Here is a 17,426-nt window from a genome sequence, read left to right on the forward strand (position 1 = left end):
CGTTTAGCAGAAATTGCTGATTTAAATATTTCAACAAACAAGTAAACAATATATGCATCAGTAGGGCAGAGGTTATTTTTAATCAATTTTTTATTTATTAAAAAAATCTTTTAAATATTTCTTTAATATAATCGTCACCCTAACAAAATATAATTATTATATTTACTTGAATAAATGGAGTTCTCCAGTTTAAAATACTTTTTTCAGAGATAAAAAAAACTTGTTTATTAAGTTAAATAAACAAATACACACTTTTAATTAACTTTATTATTTAGAGTAGATGAGATTAAGTTCTAAAGTCTTGACATGGGTCATGTCGTATATGCTACCAGATCTTTCATTCTTTGTATGAAAAAAGAAAAGTAACTTTAAAAGAAAATTATTGGATAAATTATAATTTAATGTGCTTCGTCTGCAATTTTTTATGGATAGTAATACGATAACATGGATTTTTTTTATGATATTTTGATATATTGTATATATTCTTTTTTATTAAATTTAAAATATTAAATTTAGAATATCTCAATACAATAATAAATAAATAATGAGTTAACGAGAAAATAACAGCATATAAAAATGACATAAAAAAATGTTTTAAACTATTTTTTTCCTTTATTTCTTTATCAGAAAAAATTGAAAGAAATTATGAAATCAGGAACAACAAAAACACATGTTCATGCCACTTTTTTTTATGATAAACTTTTGTATTATAAATATTTATTTTAATTTTAAAAGATAGTTAAATTGAAAAATTATGAATTTTTATTTTAATTTTGAGAGATAGTTAAATTGAAAAAAAAAACACCTAGAAGTTTTTAATTTATAAAGTTAAAGTTTATAAGTTGTACTATATATCTGAACTCTCAAAAGATATATGATATCACAACATCAGACTTATCAAACTGACTATCAGATCGATCATCGGGTCGACTATCAAATCGATCACCAGACCGACTATCAAAGGCTGGCTAACTATTAGGTTGACTAAGTCGACCATCATGGTCAGATTATCAACGGTTGGTGATGACTCATTAAGCTTCTAAAACATATTAAAGTGTGATTGGATTATCATTAGGCTAACAAAATGTAAAGGTGCATCACAACTACTATAAATAAAGGTATCAGGTATGACTTTAACACATCATGCACACAATATGTATTTTTAACCATTTGAATGGTCACCTACTATCGAAATGTCTTTTGTAGATACCTTCCCACATGTTCTAAACGAGTGGAAGCCAAGCTTCCCACAGGTAATACCCTCCCACAATGTTTGCTCGACCTTTTGTACGTCTTACCTGATCTACTACAATGCTCGATCAGTCTCCTATTCGTCTTCTTCAGTATGCTATAGTGCTCGATCGACCTCCTCCACAACCTTCTCAATATGCTACATTTCTGAATACTCTTACATGTCTGGTTCAATTTGCTACTATATTCTTCATTCATCTTCAACCTCAAATTCAACATAAAACCACCACTCCTGAAACATAAGTTATTAAAATGTTCACATGATCTTTTGAATATTCCATAAGACAAGTTTCATAATTCAAGTATTAGCACATTATAAGATTGTCTAAATTCCATAAAATACTAAAATAACCATGTTATTAATTTTGGAAAGCAAGTTTTCACTAATTTAGGTAATTAAAATGTAAAAATTAGAGATATCATGATAAAAATATGCACAAGTACTTGCAAAATTTTTTCAATCTTCATTTTGATTTCTTCTTCATTTGAAGAAATGTTGGTCTATATTTGTTTCCCAACAAAATTTGTTTCATGTCATTTCAATAAACGAAATGTGAACTTTTCAACCTCTAAACGAATTATACCATCTGTAAGACTCATTTGCATAATCTAAAATTAACTTAAACGTTCTATGGTGAAGAATTCTTAAAATTACGAAATACAGTTGAAAAGTTATTACTAAATACAATTAGAAAACTTATTGAATGTACGTTTCAAATGTTTGATTACTTCTTTTGGAAAAATATTTATCAATTAACACAAAAATAGAATAAGTCAGTACTTTTTTGTATGATATTTTTCAAAATAGAGATTTCAATCTGAAAAGCTTGTTACTTGTTTATTTCAAAACTTTTCGAGTATTTCTAAGCTCAATATTTTAATGTTTTTATTTTGAACAAAATTTAATGAGTAAAACTTAAGAACTTCACAAATACTTTTTGATATTATAGACTCTAAATAAAAAAGTCTTATATCACACTAACGAAGTTAGCTCTTGTTTCTAAAAGTCTTTTTTTTTTTCATTTACTTAAATCAAATTAATTTGCTAAAAAAAGACAAGTACAACTCTTCCAAAAGCTCTTTTTTTCTCCCATTTTATTTTACTCAAGGTCCAATTCATTGGAAAAAACAGATAATAAACAAATATTCCTTATCAAAATAGGCTGGAGTTTGATATTCATTAGTTTAGTATGGGTTATTTGCCATTACAAGCTGAAATACTACATATCATGAACTAAAAAAACTGAATTCCGTTTAACTATTATTTAATTATATTTAAGAAGAAAACACGTGTGTCGTGACAATTTTTTTTATAGTAAAATTCCAAGGTTTTTTTTTTGTTTACTCCTTATAATGTATTTGGATGATATGGTAAAAAGAGAACGACTGAAAATAATAATAAATGAAAATTGAGATTTACTAAAATAGGTAAAAGATAGCAAAAATGAGTAAAAATAAAAATATGTTATCGGATATATTTTTTCTAGGTTTAAACCTCTTTTTGGTCCCTAAGTTATGAGTGAATGTTCAGTTTAGTTCCCGTTTTTAAAAATGTAAACCTTTGGTTCCTAAGTTGTAAAAACTGTATCAAATGAGTCCTTTTTCGGTGTTCATAGTCAAAATACAAAGAGCAATTTAAGGTAATCTTATTATTAAGAAACAAATCAGAGCAATCTAAAGATGTAGCAATTGTTAAGAAACAACCAAAAAATTGAACATCCACTTATGACTTAGGGACCAAAAAGAGGTTTAAACCTTTTTTTTATTATTTCTGGTAAAACAATTGTTCCGAAACCTTTTTTTATTTGTAATGTATGATTATTACTATTATAATTATAACGAAATAAAAAGACACAACAATTCAATACAAGTTAGAAAAGCAAATGAAATTACCACATTTAATCTTGTACGGAATAATTAAAATTTGTTGTCAAGAAAATAATTTATATTGTATTTGGATTGAAATTTAAGAATCAAATCAATTTAATATATTCGAATAAAACATTACATGTTAGGACATTTTGTGTAAGGAAAGGGTGTGCTCCATTTCATATGAAACTGGTATTATCCTAAGTATTGAAGATACCCAACCAATACCAATTGATCAAAATCTTCTTTCACCAAACCACAAAAACAAGAAAGGGATATATAGCATGAATAAAAGGCCTTTGTTTGCCCATACAAAAAAAGTCACAGAACATTAGTAGATGACACGAGTCAATAAGTGAAGAACCCCATTTTTTGTCTGATCACACAAAACAATTACAAATTCAACTAGTATTGGATAAAGACCACTAAAATACCACTCAAACGCAAAGGTTGTATAAATCACAAATCATAATAAAATACACTGGAACAAGCAAAGGTTGTCAAAAGGTGCAGTAGAATTTATTCCACAACTTGGAAAATTGAGAGTTTGGGACCATAACTACCCAAGTTGACCATCCATCCCACAAACTAGGATATTTCCATATGAGAGTAACTAAGGCTTAAGGGGTGCTCCCACCAGAAAGCGTAATATTTATATAATCATTTAGTTGGCACGGCTTTTGAACACATCAAGACCCATCTCAGTAGGATCAGTTGCTTGCAACTCTACTTGAATACCATCCAGCTCCCTTTTGAATCTGTCTTTGGAGCTTGCATAAATCATCTTGCTCCTGACCCTTGATGTATCAGGAGACCTACGAACAGAAAGCATCAAAATTAATGCAGATAGTAACACGGCAGGGAAAACTGTATGTATATTCAAAAGCAAAAGTTACCACGCAATGAAAAAAATTCTGCTTTTAGGGACATTCCCTTCAGTCATAAACTCAAAATCATAAACAGCATAGCGGCACTCGTCAGCAGGAAGGCTACCAGCAAAATCCTCATAGCCTTGGTTTGGCTCACCAAGCTTCTCTACAATGACTTGCTTCTGCTGCTCCTCAATCTTAAAAACTATGAAACGGTGCGTCCTCTTCGCCTTGAGCTCCAAAAACCTTAACTTGCAGTCATCATGGACTGCCATACCTGATGCTGCGTTTGCCTATTGAATTGCAAAGTTGCAGACACACACCACGACCATCAACCGCGAGTATTTGAATAAAAAATATGTTATTTTTTTCTTCGATTCAAATAGTTACTCCAGAAAGAATGAAACAAATGAGTCCTAACATATTAAAGTTGAATCGTATCCAAAATATGGTTTTACAAAATAGAGAGTCAATTCAGAGATTGATAACAATGAAATGCAATAGAAGAAATATGTAGCGAACAAAACAAAGTAAATAAATAACACTTGTACAGACACAGTATAGTCCAAATCAAGGAGCTAGAAGCAAACAAAGATTAGTGCCAAAGGAGAAAACATCAGTAAAAAGCCGTATTATGTTTGTCGCGTCATCTTCAATACCAAAATAAATCATATTCATTCATTAATGAATCTTATAAAAGAACCGTGACATACTAAATCTAATAACAGCGTAAGAATAATGTAAAAAAAGGAATAAGAACATATGTTAAAAAAAGAATATATGCTTTAATTGAAAATTCCTCACCGCATAGAAGAAGTTAAATCCACAAGCTCATCCCATAAAAGTAAAATAAATAAAACCAAAACCCATGTGTCAGATCCCAAAACCGATTGTCCCGCAGATCAAACACATCACACATCGTAGGCTGTTTAAATTGTAATTCGCATTAAAATTATGACAATAAGCTATCAATTAGGAACAAAAAAAACCTAAACCGAAACACCGAAATCAGATCTGAACACGACACGATTTTATATTTTTGAACAAAAAAACACAAGAAAAAGACATCGTTTAAGTGCCACGGTCAGATCAAATAAGAATCCAGCTCAGAAAATTCAACGCCACATAAATATAAAAAAAATTAAAAAAGAGGAAATAGGCGGATTTAGTAGTTGATGTGTGCGAACAAATCGGCAATCGAAACGGAGAAAGGATAAAGAGAAGATTAGAAAAACTGACCATGGAGATGACGATAGTTTTGCGGTCGTTGGAGAGAGCGACGGTGGGGGAGCGGATATAGGAGCGCGTGAGAGAGAGAGGGGGAGAGAGCGTGTGCGTGTGTTTCTCTCACTGATCGAGGGTTCGGAGAGGAAAGGGGGAATGAGAACTGTGGTGTGGTGGAGCGTCACAAAATTATTAATATCCGCAGCGTGTGCCTTTACTTTTCGTTAGCCCAATGGGCCTGCTTGGGTCTTGCGGGCCCAATTCTATGGCTGTGGTGAATCAGATGCGTTTATTTGTCCCTTAAATTTCACGGTCTTCCCGACCAAATGTGTCGTCTCCTGACCTGGTTCCACCTAACATCCCATCTTTCCACCTCCCAAATTCTACCCAACATAATAATCTCCCCCTCCCAATCCATTATTAGATTAATCAACTCAATCATATTCATCTATACAAATTTACCCACTCTTTATACTTTTTCCAGCTTTAACATTCATTTTAGAAATTTCTGACAAGATATTGTAAAAGTATTTTGAGCATGAGTGTAAAATAATATACCCAATTTGTATAAAGAATAGAATCTACGTGAGTTGTTATTCTTGCCGTAAAATTGTATATATTTTTTATCGAAGTTAAATAGAATATTTTGTATATAAAAAATTGAAGATAATTCTAGTAATTCAAGTTTCTTCAACGCAATACGAAGCCTGGAGCAGTTTTTTCACAAGAAAAACAAAGCTTTGCTTGTTCCCAGTAGGGTCTGATATTTACCTCAAATTAACTCAAGAATTGGAGAGAGGGACAAGTTAAACATCACACACACAGGTTTATGTGCACGAGGATGTAAGCCTTACATTTTCTTTTATTTTTAATGACATTTTTTTATGTTGTAATCACGACTTTGGAGTTTATGATAACGGATTCATTGCATGTGAACTCAGTTTTATTTTGATAAGTATGTCGAAATTATTGTGGCACTGATGCTATTATATGATGCTTCTTAAGTTTCATGTCAGTTTCAGATCTTAAATATAGTTGATGTGTAGGAGACAAGTATAGGTGCATGAAAAAGCAGGCAGAGACAGCTAGCCAACAATTATGGCTTGCTCATACTGAAAGGTCTGTGCCGGGACTAAAATAACTAGAGAGAATTTTTTAATTCATTATAACAGATCAACAAATAATCCTCTTCTAAACAAAAGGTATTAAAGGCTTTTTGAACTATCAAGATTGCTAATACTTTTACTTTTGTCATCTTTAAGCAATTAAGAGGGTGCTGAAGTCGTTTTGTGAGGGTATAGGATTTCTCTAAATGTAAATAAATAAACACTGACAACATGAGTATATTGCTTACAAATGCATCATAGTTCATCATGTATTCTTTGTTCTAAAGGAGCCTCTATATTATGAACATGATCCACTCTGACTTGATGCAGATTCACGTTCCCTACAACAGCTTGGGGTCTTAGGTCTGCTTGTCCCACAACACCAGCTTTTATGGCCTCAGTAATCTTTCTCTGCAACGTAAGTAGTCCAATCCGCTTGGAAACAACATAAAGAACAGCAAGGGAGAATAAGAAAAAGCCAATCCCAAGAATCAACCTATTCAAATAGTTAATTGTTAGCAATAACATTCAGGAACAACAAATGGGGAGGATACTAAAATAAACTGTTTCCATACCTGTCCATGACATCTTGACGTTGCATTACGGAGAGGAGATTTCGTGTTCTCATCAACAAAGAGCGGTGCCCTTTATATTCACTTTCAGCCTTCTTTAACACTCCAGTTGATTCATCTACATATCAAAACGATTTTGCGAAACAAATATCCAGAACAACCTTATTATTTCACTCTCCCGTAATCATATTAGTGGAAACAATTTCAGCATCTCGGTTCATCAAAACAATATTATTGAACTTAAATTTTAACAAGAACTCCAGCGCAAAAAGAGAACAAAGAAGCATCTTTACATAATAAAGACGTCATAGGGAAGGTAAAAAAATCAGCACATGCAAATATAATATGCATAATATAAACTATTCTGGGCATAAGGAGCTATATGCAATTCAAATTTCAAACCTGTATAATATGTCATTGTTATTTGGTAGCATAAAAATCAGATAAACTTATCAATCAGTGGTCTTAACTGACTAAAAAAATTAGCTCCAAGTATAAAAAGAATTGAACCAGATAGGTTAGCCAAACACACTGTTATCTACCAAGTACTTAACAATGTCCCCTGGGAACTGTTAACAGATTAATATACAAGTGTGTAAAGTTACTAATGTTATCGTTATTGTAACCCTATAGAATATCCTCAAACAATAATCATACAAAAAGCTCAAATCTATTTTTGAATCAGGTGGGATGGTTAAAGGAAGGTGAAGGAAAGTAAAGGTTATTAGCAATTTTTTGTGTACTTTTAATAATGATAAAAAAGTATCCCTCGTATTTCCTTCCAGCCTCCATTTTGAGCTGGTAAAAATTTGGGATACAACTTAAATGTTCGACCTCTCTTTTCTTAAATCCAAGGAGGAAAAGGAATGATGTCTCTTATCCTTTCATTCTGACTCTTTACGTTTCACTAATTATTATCTTCCAAAGCTGTGTCTTACCTTGTGAAATTAAAAAAACAATTTATTATCCTTATCAAAATGGCATGCCTAGAGAAACTGACCATTTAATTTCACATTTGTAAATCCAAACTCTAATACCTTTAAGGTTCACACAGTAATGGCACCACAGCATACTTTGCTTTATGGCTCAAAATTTGAGGCTGATTGAGAACACTTTCAATTCAACATATAAATGCTCCAAATAGTCAATTCGAGCAAACAAACGATCAAGGAAACTTTATAAACCTTTAACAAGTTCCACCTAATAGGTGATGTCATAGAATTGAACAGGCCGGCAAGATTTTTCGACTTTATGTTCTTTAATATTCAGTTTCAAGAATTTTTTTTTCAAGGATATATGTAACTTGATTTGTGGTTAGAAGGATTCAATTCTTAGAAAATTCCAGAAAAGAGGGAAGTGGGACAAACATAGACTAGAGGGGAAAGGCAGTTATGCTAAATGAAAATTGATTGGGCGCAAAAGTAATTCAAGACAGGGAGGAGGTAACAAAGACTGTTTTTATGGTTCATATCAGTGTCACCATAGTGCTTTGTTCAAATTATATTAATCCAAGACGCTACGCACATCTTGATTTTCGTCGAATCTTTCAATTTATTAACAAATATTTTATTTCCACTGCACTAGTAGTGGTAGAACGAGAATGTGAAAATTCATAGGAATAATTAATCCCATCAATTTCTTATAAAGCTTTCAAATCTAGATAACTTGAGGGCCTTGAATATTGTGGGGGTGGACACGAAGATTGATTTCAAAAGAAAAGAAGGCTTTAAAATCATGACATGGAGCAACCTGGAGCTATAAACACAACAGCTGCCAGCTAATTTGAAACTCATTGCCTGCAACCTTCTTTCTTTCAGTCCAACTGGCTGATTTTGGCCAGCTTGAAATTCTTTTAAACATTTTTATTAATCATCAGATAAATTTCACACACACCCAAGATAACATGATTTTAAAACCATTGGAAACTTAAAGTACAATTGGAGAGATAAAAAAGCCGTCATCAATATAAACAGGGAGAGAGGGAGGAAAAAGTACATACCAAGAGTCATAAGTGTGCTTGTGTTTCTTTCAACCTCCTAATCAAGGCGAAGAGATATGATGAATATGATAATCAGCATACTAAAAAGGGTCAAATCTTACAGAGGACCAGAGAGAACAATTAAACTATAAATTTAGCGAAAAAAGATACCTAACAACTAACCTGAACCATCAACTGACGAGTTCGACGAAGGCTTTCTGTGATGCTTTCTGCAGCAGATGTCATTCCAGCTTTTGTCCTGGAAGGCACACAATTTAGAACACAAAAATACTTCATCATGGCATCATGCCAACTGAATTTTCTATTGAAACGGCACTAAATAATAAATAAATAAAATATGCAAAGCAAAATTTAATCCCAGCCAAATGAGACACCAAGGACATACTGTAAATTGCGCCTGCGAGCAGTGGACTCTTCTCCACCACCTAGAAGTAGTTCTCTCTGCACCATAAAGAAACAAAATAAGTCGCACAGCACAATGCAAAGAAACACAATTCACACCAGTCCATGATCACAATACAACATGTTTGCGGTCAATATAGGACCTGTTTCAATAAATTTACTTGTAAACAACTTTTTACGAGAAAAAAATATTCAAAAGGAAGAATAATGAAATGAGTTTTGATATTAGTTAGTCTTAACTTGCGTATAAGTTAATAATATCTTTTACAGAAGTTAATATGAGAGATTTTATAAACTGGTTTATTCATAAGCTAAAACAGAGTTTTAACTTAAGAAAAAAAAAACTCATTTCATTTGTTCTTCTTATTTTCCTTTTTAAGCATATTTGTTGAGAAGTTTATATAAATAACTCCATAATCTTAATAGTAGTATAGATTCAGCAGGGCCGTTATCGATAAGACTAGAAAACGTTCCAAATAACATCACAAAAATTAAATAGGAAAATTAAGTATGTTGCCTCCTCCTGAGCAGTTTTCCTCAAGTTAGCCTTTGCTTGCAAATTGGCATTCCTCAGATTCAGCCGCAAACTGTTTAATTAAAAAAAAAAAACACTATCAACAGAAATTGCAAAATAATAAACTCACAATCCACTACCACTACTTCAAATCAATGCACTATTCAATCAATTCAAAAGCCAACAAACAAACAAACATGAATTTAATCTCCATTCCAGGAAGAGTGTGGGCTGTACTTTTGAGTTAGGGTTTTCCAGGATTGAAGCAATTCGCGTGCAGATTTGACCTCCGGCGGGGAGGGCAACTGAGGGGCGAGAAGATCGAGAGTGAAGAGAAAGGAAGAGAGGAGTGACAAGCCATCCTGAGCGATCCCGTTCAACCTAGCGAGCGAATTTTTCTCCTCTTTCTCTCTTCCTGATTTTCCATATTCTGCGATTGCCTCGATGTGTTTCTGCGTTTTTCTGTACGTTTCATCCCATTCCTTCTTCACCTTTTCCACCTCCTCCACCACCTTGTCAATCGTCGATTCTGACTCCTCCATATTCTCGCAATCGCTTTCTGTTACTGTCTTCAACGCTGTTTTTGCTTCCCCTGTTTAATGGGATCTCTACAACAATTTGTGAAAGCTACTAAAGAACTCAATTACTCAACTCTCGTTTATGTTTTTCTTTTGTTCTTCGTTACTCTGTTATTAACTCACTTTTTCTTTTCTAATGATTTGATTGTCGCTTCACTCGTAGTTCTTTCAAAATGAAATATACTTAAAATGCATAATTTTATACTGATTAAAGATGATGGTTACATTTACTTAATTTTTTATTTATATAAAACAGTATATTATCTTTAATTATATTTATTGAAAATAATATTCATATTTTAAGGGTACTTTTGAGAAACAAATGTTTTCTTCTTTTCATAATAATGATAGTAATAATATACTTTTGTAAGGGTAATTTTTTATTATATAAACACGTATAATTGAATAATTAATATAAAAATTAGCTTTGTTTGAATATAAAATAAAATATTTACATTCAATAAACCTATTCCAAAATTAAAAAGTAATTTACAACTCAAAATTAATAAGCAGCTATTGAAAAAATATTAAACCGATTTTCGACGTTAACATTTATATTGTTACAAAGTTACCCCTTCTTAATCACGTGTTTGTTGGATTACATACATGAATGAAGTTCTCCTACTTTCATTGGAACCACGGACCAAGAGATGCGTCATGGACTAGAGGAAAATCCATTTTTGTGATTTTAAATTTCAAACATTTAAGGTAACAGACAATTTGGAATTTGTTCAATGAGGTTTCGAGTCTTACGTATGAGAAACACAAACGGAGAAACAAAAGACATATTGGTTCCTTTTTTTTTTTTTATAAAATACTTAGACAATATTTTTTGACAACATTTGAACATCATCATATGTGTCATTGTGTGATTGGTTCATGGTGGTGTCATTATGTCATTTGGACCAATCACACAATGACATGTATGATTGATGTTCAAATGTTGTCAAAAAAATGTTGTCTATATATCATTACCCCTTTTTTTTATCCCATAAAAGACTTCTAGCTTATATTTTTAACACAGCAATGAAAAATAAGAGAAGACAATGATGCGTACAATATTGAGGATAGAATAAATCATAGACGTACAACTTAGAAGAAAACAACCTTACTTTTTAACAGTTCTCCAGCCACAACGATTGTGGCATACACATTTAAAATAGCACTGATGAAATTGCTAATGGCGGGTATGCTATATGCCATTCATATGAGTATATCTTCTCCTGTTTGTTTGTTTGTCAGCTTCTCTACTTTTTTCAGAGATTCAGAGATGAATTTTTTCTGCAGATAAATGGTTAGAACTGTAACTTTTCGTCATAAAAAGCAAAAAGACGTTCTTTGAATCGTTATTCTGCTAGAAAGGAACCTGAATACCAAGTTGGAAAAATAATGGCTTTTACCTGACGGTCTCTTTTAATAATTAAATATTATATTCAGATGATGACTTTTTCGCCCATTATCTACAGACAGAAATACTAGTACTAATTTGTCAATCTTCTTCCTCATAATAAAGTACCCAAGCAGTCAAGTGATTCATCAAGAACTGCAATAATTATTGGAGTAGCAATTGGAGTTCTTCTGTTATGCTATTGTTATTATACTGGCAGGTTTTATGCTTTCCGCCAGAAGAAAAGGGCAGAAAGAGCGATGTCTCGAAGCATTACTTTGGATCCTTAATTATTTATACAGTTCCTGCACAGCCACAAGGAATTCTGTGGATTTATATTAATTTTCACAAAAATGCAGAAAACTAGGATCCAGGTAAAAGCAACAAGGCAGTTCTCTTTCAAGGAAATTAAGAAATACAGACAACTTCCCACAAGCCAAGGATATTGGATCAGGGGTTTATGAAAAGGTCTTGAATGTTTCTTGTCAACTTTAATGTAATGCTATGAATTATGAATAAGATACATACATGACGGGTGAGAACTATTCTTAAAAGAACAACAAAGTTTAACCTTGCAACCATACATGACTGACTGGTCAACTTCTCACCCTATACAGAAGTATGACAAGCCTGGCAGAAGCATTTTTATTTACAAAACAATAATAACCTGAATGGTTAACAAGTTAACCAAATTGAATTTCAATAATATTCATAGTACTATACGAGCTAAATATCCAGTTTGATACTTACTGCACATACTATGATAGTATTATTATTATGGAATATTTTACTACATCCATCTTTTGGTCAGTACTCACTATTCAGTTTCCTAAGCATCATCCAAAGGACATTGACAAAGCACTAAACTATATCTGCTTCTTAAAGACAAATTAACTTAAATCCAATTTCCAGTTTTTCATTTCTTATAAATGTGATATCAAATCTGTAAGTGGTAGTCAAACTCATAACTCGGTATTTACTCTACCAAATTAGGTGCTGCAAGGGGTTTGGCTTATCTTCATGAACATGCTGATCCCCCTATTATACACAGGGACATCAAGATCATGATACCACTCAAGCTAAAGGAACAATGGTTTGTATTTATACATCTATGAACTCTTACTATAAAAGCAGTAGCAAAATTACTAATTGGAATATTGCAAATGCGTGGAGGTAGAATATGATTGATTGCGTGCTTTTGCTGAGTTTTAAAATATTTTTCATCTATTTTTTTTCCTGAATTCAGAATTTTCATGAATTTATGTAAGCATCTAAGCTCTTCCAGTCAACACATACCAAGACAAGGAAAACACATCGGCTGTCTGGGGAAAAATCTAGTTTTCAAAATATTGTGTTGGAGAAAATCTCATTTTAGTGATGGCTGATGAGAATGCATCCAATTTGTTAATGTATGGCTACTTGAACCCAGATTATTATACTAGTTAGCGGTTGACCAGAAAGAGTGATGTCTATAGTTTTGGAGTGCTAATGCTGGAGCTAATTACTCCAAAAAATCCATGAGAACGAGGGAAATACATAGTGAAGTGGTCAGGAATACAATAGATAAGACAAAAAAGACTTGTATGGTCTTCACAAAATTATTGATCGAGCCATCTGTTCAGGATCAACACTGAAGGGTGAGAAGTTTGTGGACCTTGCAATGGAGTGTCTTAAAGAGTCAGGAGTTGACAGGCCCACAATGAGTAAACTGGTTAAAGAAATTAAAGACATGCTGCGATATGTCGGTATGAACCTAACATTTGAATCAGTAGCATCCCCTTCATCCAGTAATAGATTTCAGGACGCTAATGAGTTCCCAACAGGACCACCCTTACAGCAATTAATCTTTTGGTCAAAAGCAAAATATTTATATTTAAAAAGTCAGCCACTGATAAAATAGTTTAGTGCAAAAGAAATTAAATACTAAAATAGATAATCTTCATGAAAGAATCTGAATTTTCCACTAGAGATAAACTATATGACATTAGAATCACAGTCAAGTCTTAACTAACAAGGAAACATAACTATTAGAAGTGAGTTCTAGGCCTAACTCAACCCCACAAAACCGGCTTGTAAGGTGAGATCTGCACTCCACTTATATATTATAAATTGACCTAATCTCTAGTCGATGTGGGACTTCCAACACACCCCCTCACGCCGAGGTATATACATCTCGAGCGTGAGACTAGATATTAATGGGTGGTCTCATAACGGCCCAATAGCGGGTGGAACAATCTGCCCAACAATATCGCTAAGATAGGCTCTAACCATAGTTCTGATACCATGTTAGAAGTGGGTTCTAGGCCTAACTCAACCCCACAAAACTGGCTTGTAAGGTGAGGTCTGCACTCCACTTATATATTATAAATTGGCCTTATCTCTAGTCGATGTGGGACTGCCAACAATAACAATAACCAAAATTTGGTATTCAAGTAACCATACCATAATGCATATTAGTTTTAACAGCAACCAGAATAGAATAGGAGTTAAGAGCATAAGTGACAACAGCAACGTAGAAAGTCACATGCGCTTAAGAGCTTCAAAAGGCTTCGTAGGCCAACAATATAGGGAACGGTGTCAGCATAGCAAAGGATGCTCGACAATTGTCAGCTCAAATTTTAGGGATAAGTGTAACATGCATCCCTCTTTTATTCTTCTCATGTTACTGTCCCATCCTCTCTATAGTAATGCCTTGTCCTAGAAATGGGAATGGCTTAAATGTATATCTAAAACATTGATTCAACCCATCACTTTTTCTTAACCAAAAAGAATCCGATACTACACGATATTTATCCATGAAGCATCTTGTGTGTGTGTGTATATATATATATATATATATATATATATATATATTTTATCCAATTTGGTGGGCAAAGGAGGCTAATGTGAGTTCACACTTTAGCTGAGTGCAACGCACTGCAACCGGATTTGCTCAAGAATAATTGAACACAATTGAAACTCAAATCATGTTGTTCATCTTCTCACTGATATATAAACGATCTCAATTTCTAGAGCACAAAGATAGTAGCCAATAATGAAACTAAACCGAATTTGATGTGAAGGAGTGAAATTCAGAAACAATATTGAAAAGATTGGTCCAATCCACAAACCCAAAAACATTACAATTTGATAACAGTTAAAGTACTTAAATAGAGTTCCCTCGTGAGAACGCGAACGATCGGCTATTAAAGTCATAATTACAACCATCATAATATACACAAACAGAGTGAAAAAAAGGAAAAAGAAGAATTCACCGAAAGAGGCAAGTGAATTGAAGAGGGCGTGGTCAGCGCTTCGCGGAGTTGCTATCATAATCGACGATCTCGGAATCGGTGACGGATCTGGAGTGCTGGACGATTGAGCGACCGATGGAGTTGATCCAGTCTTCCTTCTCCTTCTCGGAATCAGCGATGAAGTACATAGTGTCGGAGCGCGTGGAAAGCTCGAAGGCGTTGGGCTTGTTAAGGATGTCTTCGGCGCCTTTGACGGTGAGACACGTGGCGACGGGGACGACGCCGCGTGGCCGAGAGGCGCGCGTGACAGCGGAATCCTTGAACCAGAAGAGTTTGCCCTGTTTAAGGACGAACCAACGGCGACGCCAAGTCTTGATGTACTCGCCCTGCTTGGTAAGCCAGCCGGTTCGCTCAGGGTTGGACCAGAACTCGACGCCGTCGTAGTCGGTGGTATTGTCAGACATGCCGGTCGCCGCGCGCCACAGGCTCGCCATCAGAGTCGACGATGAAAGTGTGGAGAGACAGAGAGAGAATAAGAGCAGAGAACAAACAAGGAGAAACCACTCACTCACACCGCTTGGTCTCTGGCCACTGGCTTTCTAGGGTGACCACAAGGCACCAAACCAAAAGTTGGAACCTTTGTACAATAGGAAAATCCTAAAACAGATATTGGGTGATCCAAAGAAAATTTTAAATCAAACTAATCAAAATTAATAAGTATGTTATATTTTAAATATGCAATATTTTTAATATATAACTATATCATTATAAATAATTTTTTATGTGTAATATTTAAAATGTATGAATCTTAATCGGTTGGGTTTGTTTTGGTAGGATTAGTTTGGTTTGACTTGGTTCGATTCTGTTAAGTTGTTTTAGTTGGGTTTGGCTCGATTCAATCGGGTTTAGCTCAGCTCGATTCAATTGGGTTTAGTTTTATCTAATTAGTTCAGCTTAGCTTAGTTTGGTTTTGTTTATTTTGGTTCGATTCGACTCGATTCAGTTTGGTTCAACTCGACTTTGTTTGATTTAGTTCGACTCGGCTCGGCTTGGTTCGATTCGGTTTGCTTCAGTTTGGTTCGGTTCTGTTTGGTTCAATTCGATTTGTCTCGGTTCGACTCGATTCGATTCAACTTAGTTTGTTTCGACTATGCTCCGCTCAGTTCAGTTGAGTTCGACTTAGTTTGATTCGATTTGGCTTCGTTTGGTTCAGCTCGATTCATTTTGACTTAGTTCGATTTGATTCGAATCGGTTCGGTTCAATTTGATTTGGCTCAATTCAATTCAGCTTAGATCGACTCAGCTTAACTTGACTTGGTAATTTGACTCGGTTCAGTTCAACTAGATTTGACTCAGATCGGTTTTATTTGGTTTGGGTTCCACTTAACTCTACTTGACACATTTCCATTTGATTTGACTCGGCTAAGTTCATCTCCGTTTGAACCGGAGTTTCGGTTCGGTTTGATCCATCTTAATTGGTTCAGTTGGGACTGGCTTGACTCGATATGATTTTATTCGATTCGGTTCGATGGGTTCGTTTTGGTTGAATGCAATGAAAAAAGGTTTAATACCACTTTTGGTCCATGTTTGGGAGGTTGGGTTCAATGTGGTCCTACCTTTTTTTTTCCTTATCAATATATTCCACTTTTTGAAAAATTTGTTCAATTGAATCCTTTTACCTTAGGGCATCAGTTTTTTAACAGTGTTGGTGCCCCTAAATAAACCTTAGCAATGTAGCAGTGTGAGACTTATTTACGTGTAAATTAGAAAAATGAAAATAAAAGAGGGGTTAAATCAGGTTCAACACCAGCTTATTGCATCAATGTCAAAACTCGCAATGCATTCCTGAACTTGCCTGCACGACTATAAGACACCATCACATAGCCAAAAGCTTCGGGTGAGCATTTAATTCCGCGGCGAGTCATTAGCCGAAGAACCCTCCTCGCACCTTGGCACAATTTGGTCTTGCTAAGAACATAAAGCATTGTGTAGTACACAATAGTGTCATGTCTGTAGCACTGCCTATCAGCCCAATAAAAACAATTCAAAGCAACACGTTCATCAGTCTGAGAGCGCAAAACAGCACGAACAAGTGGGGGCTTGAGGCATCTCAACAAGTGCCTCAAATGTCCTTCCAAATCAGGGTTCCAAGCAGACCTAAGTGTGATTAACCTACAAACTTCCCTCACCAAAGGGTGCCTAATTTCAGCCTCACCAATTTCAATTCTTGCAATACTTTCTCTCTGTTGTTGCTTGTTGTTGCTTGCTACCACTAAAGGAAGTGATAAACTCAAGACTATCATTATCGCTAAACCCCTCCCCTTCTTCACTCTCTTTTTCTTCTACCCCATCACAAACACTCGCTACAAAACTTAAGTTTTCCTGAAAATCAGTACCCGTTTTTTCCAAACCACCGCCGAAA

At 34.2% G+C, this 17,426-nt stretch overlaps 3 protein-coding genes across 3 annotated transcripts; all 3 read right to left on the reverse strand.

Annotated features, from left to right (window-relative positions):
• Positions 1-3,400: 3,400 nt before the first annotated feature.
• Positions 3,401-5,393, reverse strand: LOC106775757 (actin-depolymerizing factor 2). Its single transcript, XM_014662932.2, has 3 exons — positions 5,229-5,393; positions 4,017-4,282; positions 3,401-3,935 (listed from the first exon to the last, which is right to left on the reverse strand). Exons 1-3 carry the CDS (start codon positions 5,229-5,231, stop codon positions 3,785-3,787), a joined length of 420 nt encoding a protein of 139 aa, XP_014518418.1. The 5' UTR covers positions 5,232-5,393; the 3' UTR covers positions 3,401-3,784.
• A 958-nt stretch (positions 5,394-6,351) lies between these two features.
• Positions 6,352-10,548, reverse strand: LOC106775756. The gene is made up of 7 exons (XM_014662931.2): positions 10,044-10,548; positions 9,810-9,879; positions 9,276-9,331; positions 9,053-9,128; positions 8,891-8,927; positions 6,895-7,009; positions 6,352-6,815 (listed from the first exon to the last, which is right to left on the reverse strand). The coding sequence occupies exons 1-7, from the start codon at positions 10,346-10,348 to the stop codon at positions 6,575-6,577; spliced, it is 900 nt and encodes a 299-aa protein (XP_014518417.1). The 5' UTR covers positions 10,349-10,548; the 3' UTR covers positions 6,352-6,574.
• Positions 10,549-11,434: 886 nt separating this feature from the next.
• LOC106775309 (pleckstrin homology domain-containing protein 1-like) lies at positions 11,435-15,656 on the reverse strand. The gene is made up of 2 exons (XM_014662418.2): positions 15,026-15,656; positions 11,435-11,665 (listed from the first exon to the last, which is right to left on the reverse strand). The coding sequence occupies exon 1, from the start codon at positions 15,496-15,498 to the stop codon at positions 15,058-15,060; it is 441 nt and encodes a 146-aa protein (XP_014517904.1). The 5' UTR covers positions 15,499-15,656; the 3' UTR covers positions 11,435-11,665; positions 15,026-15,057.
• Between the last annotated feature and the right edge of the window lie 1,770 nt (positions 15,657-17,426).

The sequence above is a fragment of the Vigna radiata genome, chromosome 10 (genome assembly GCF_000741045.1).
Source record: "Vigna radiata var. radiata cultivar VC1973A chromosome 10, Vradiata_ver6, whole genome shotgun sequence".
NCBI classification, from domain to species: domain Eukaryota; kingdom Viridiplantae; phylum Streptophyta; class Magnoliopsida; order Fabales; family Fabaceae; genus Vigna; species Vigna radiata.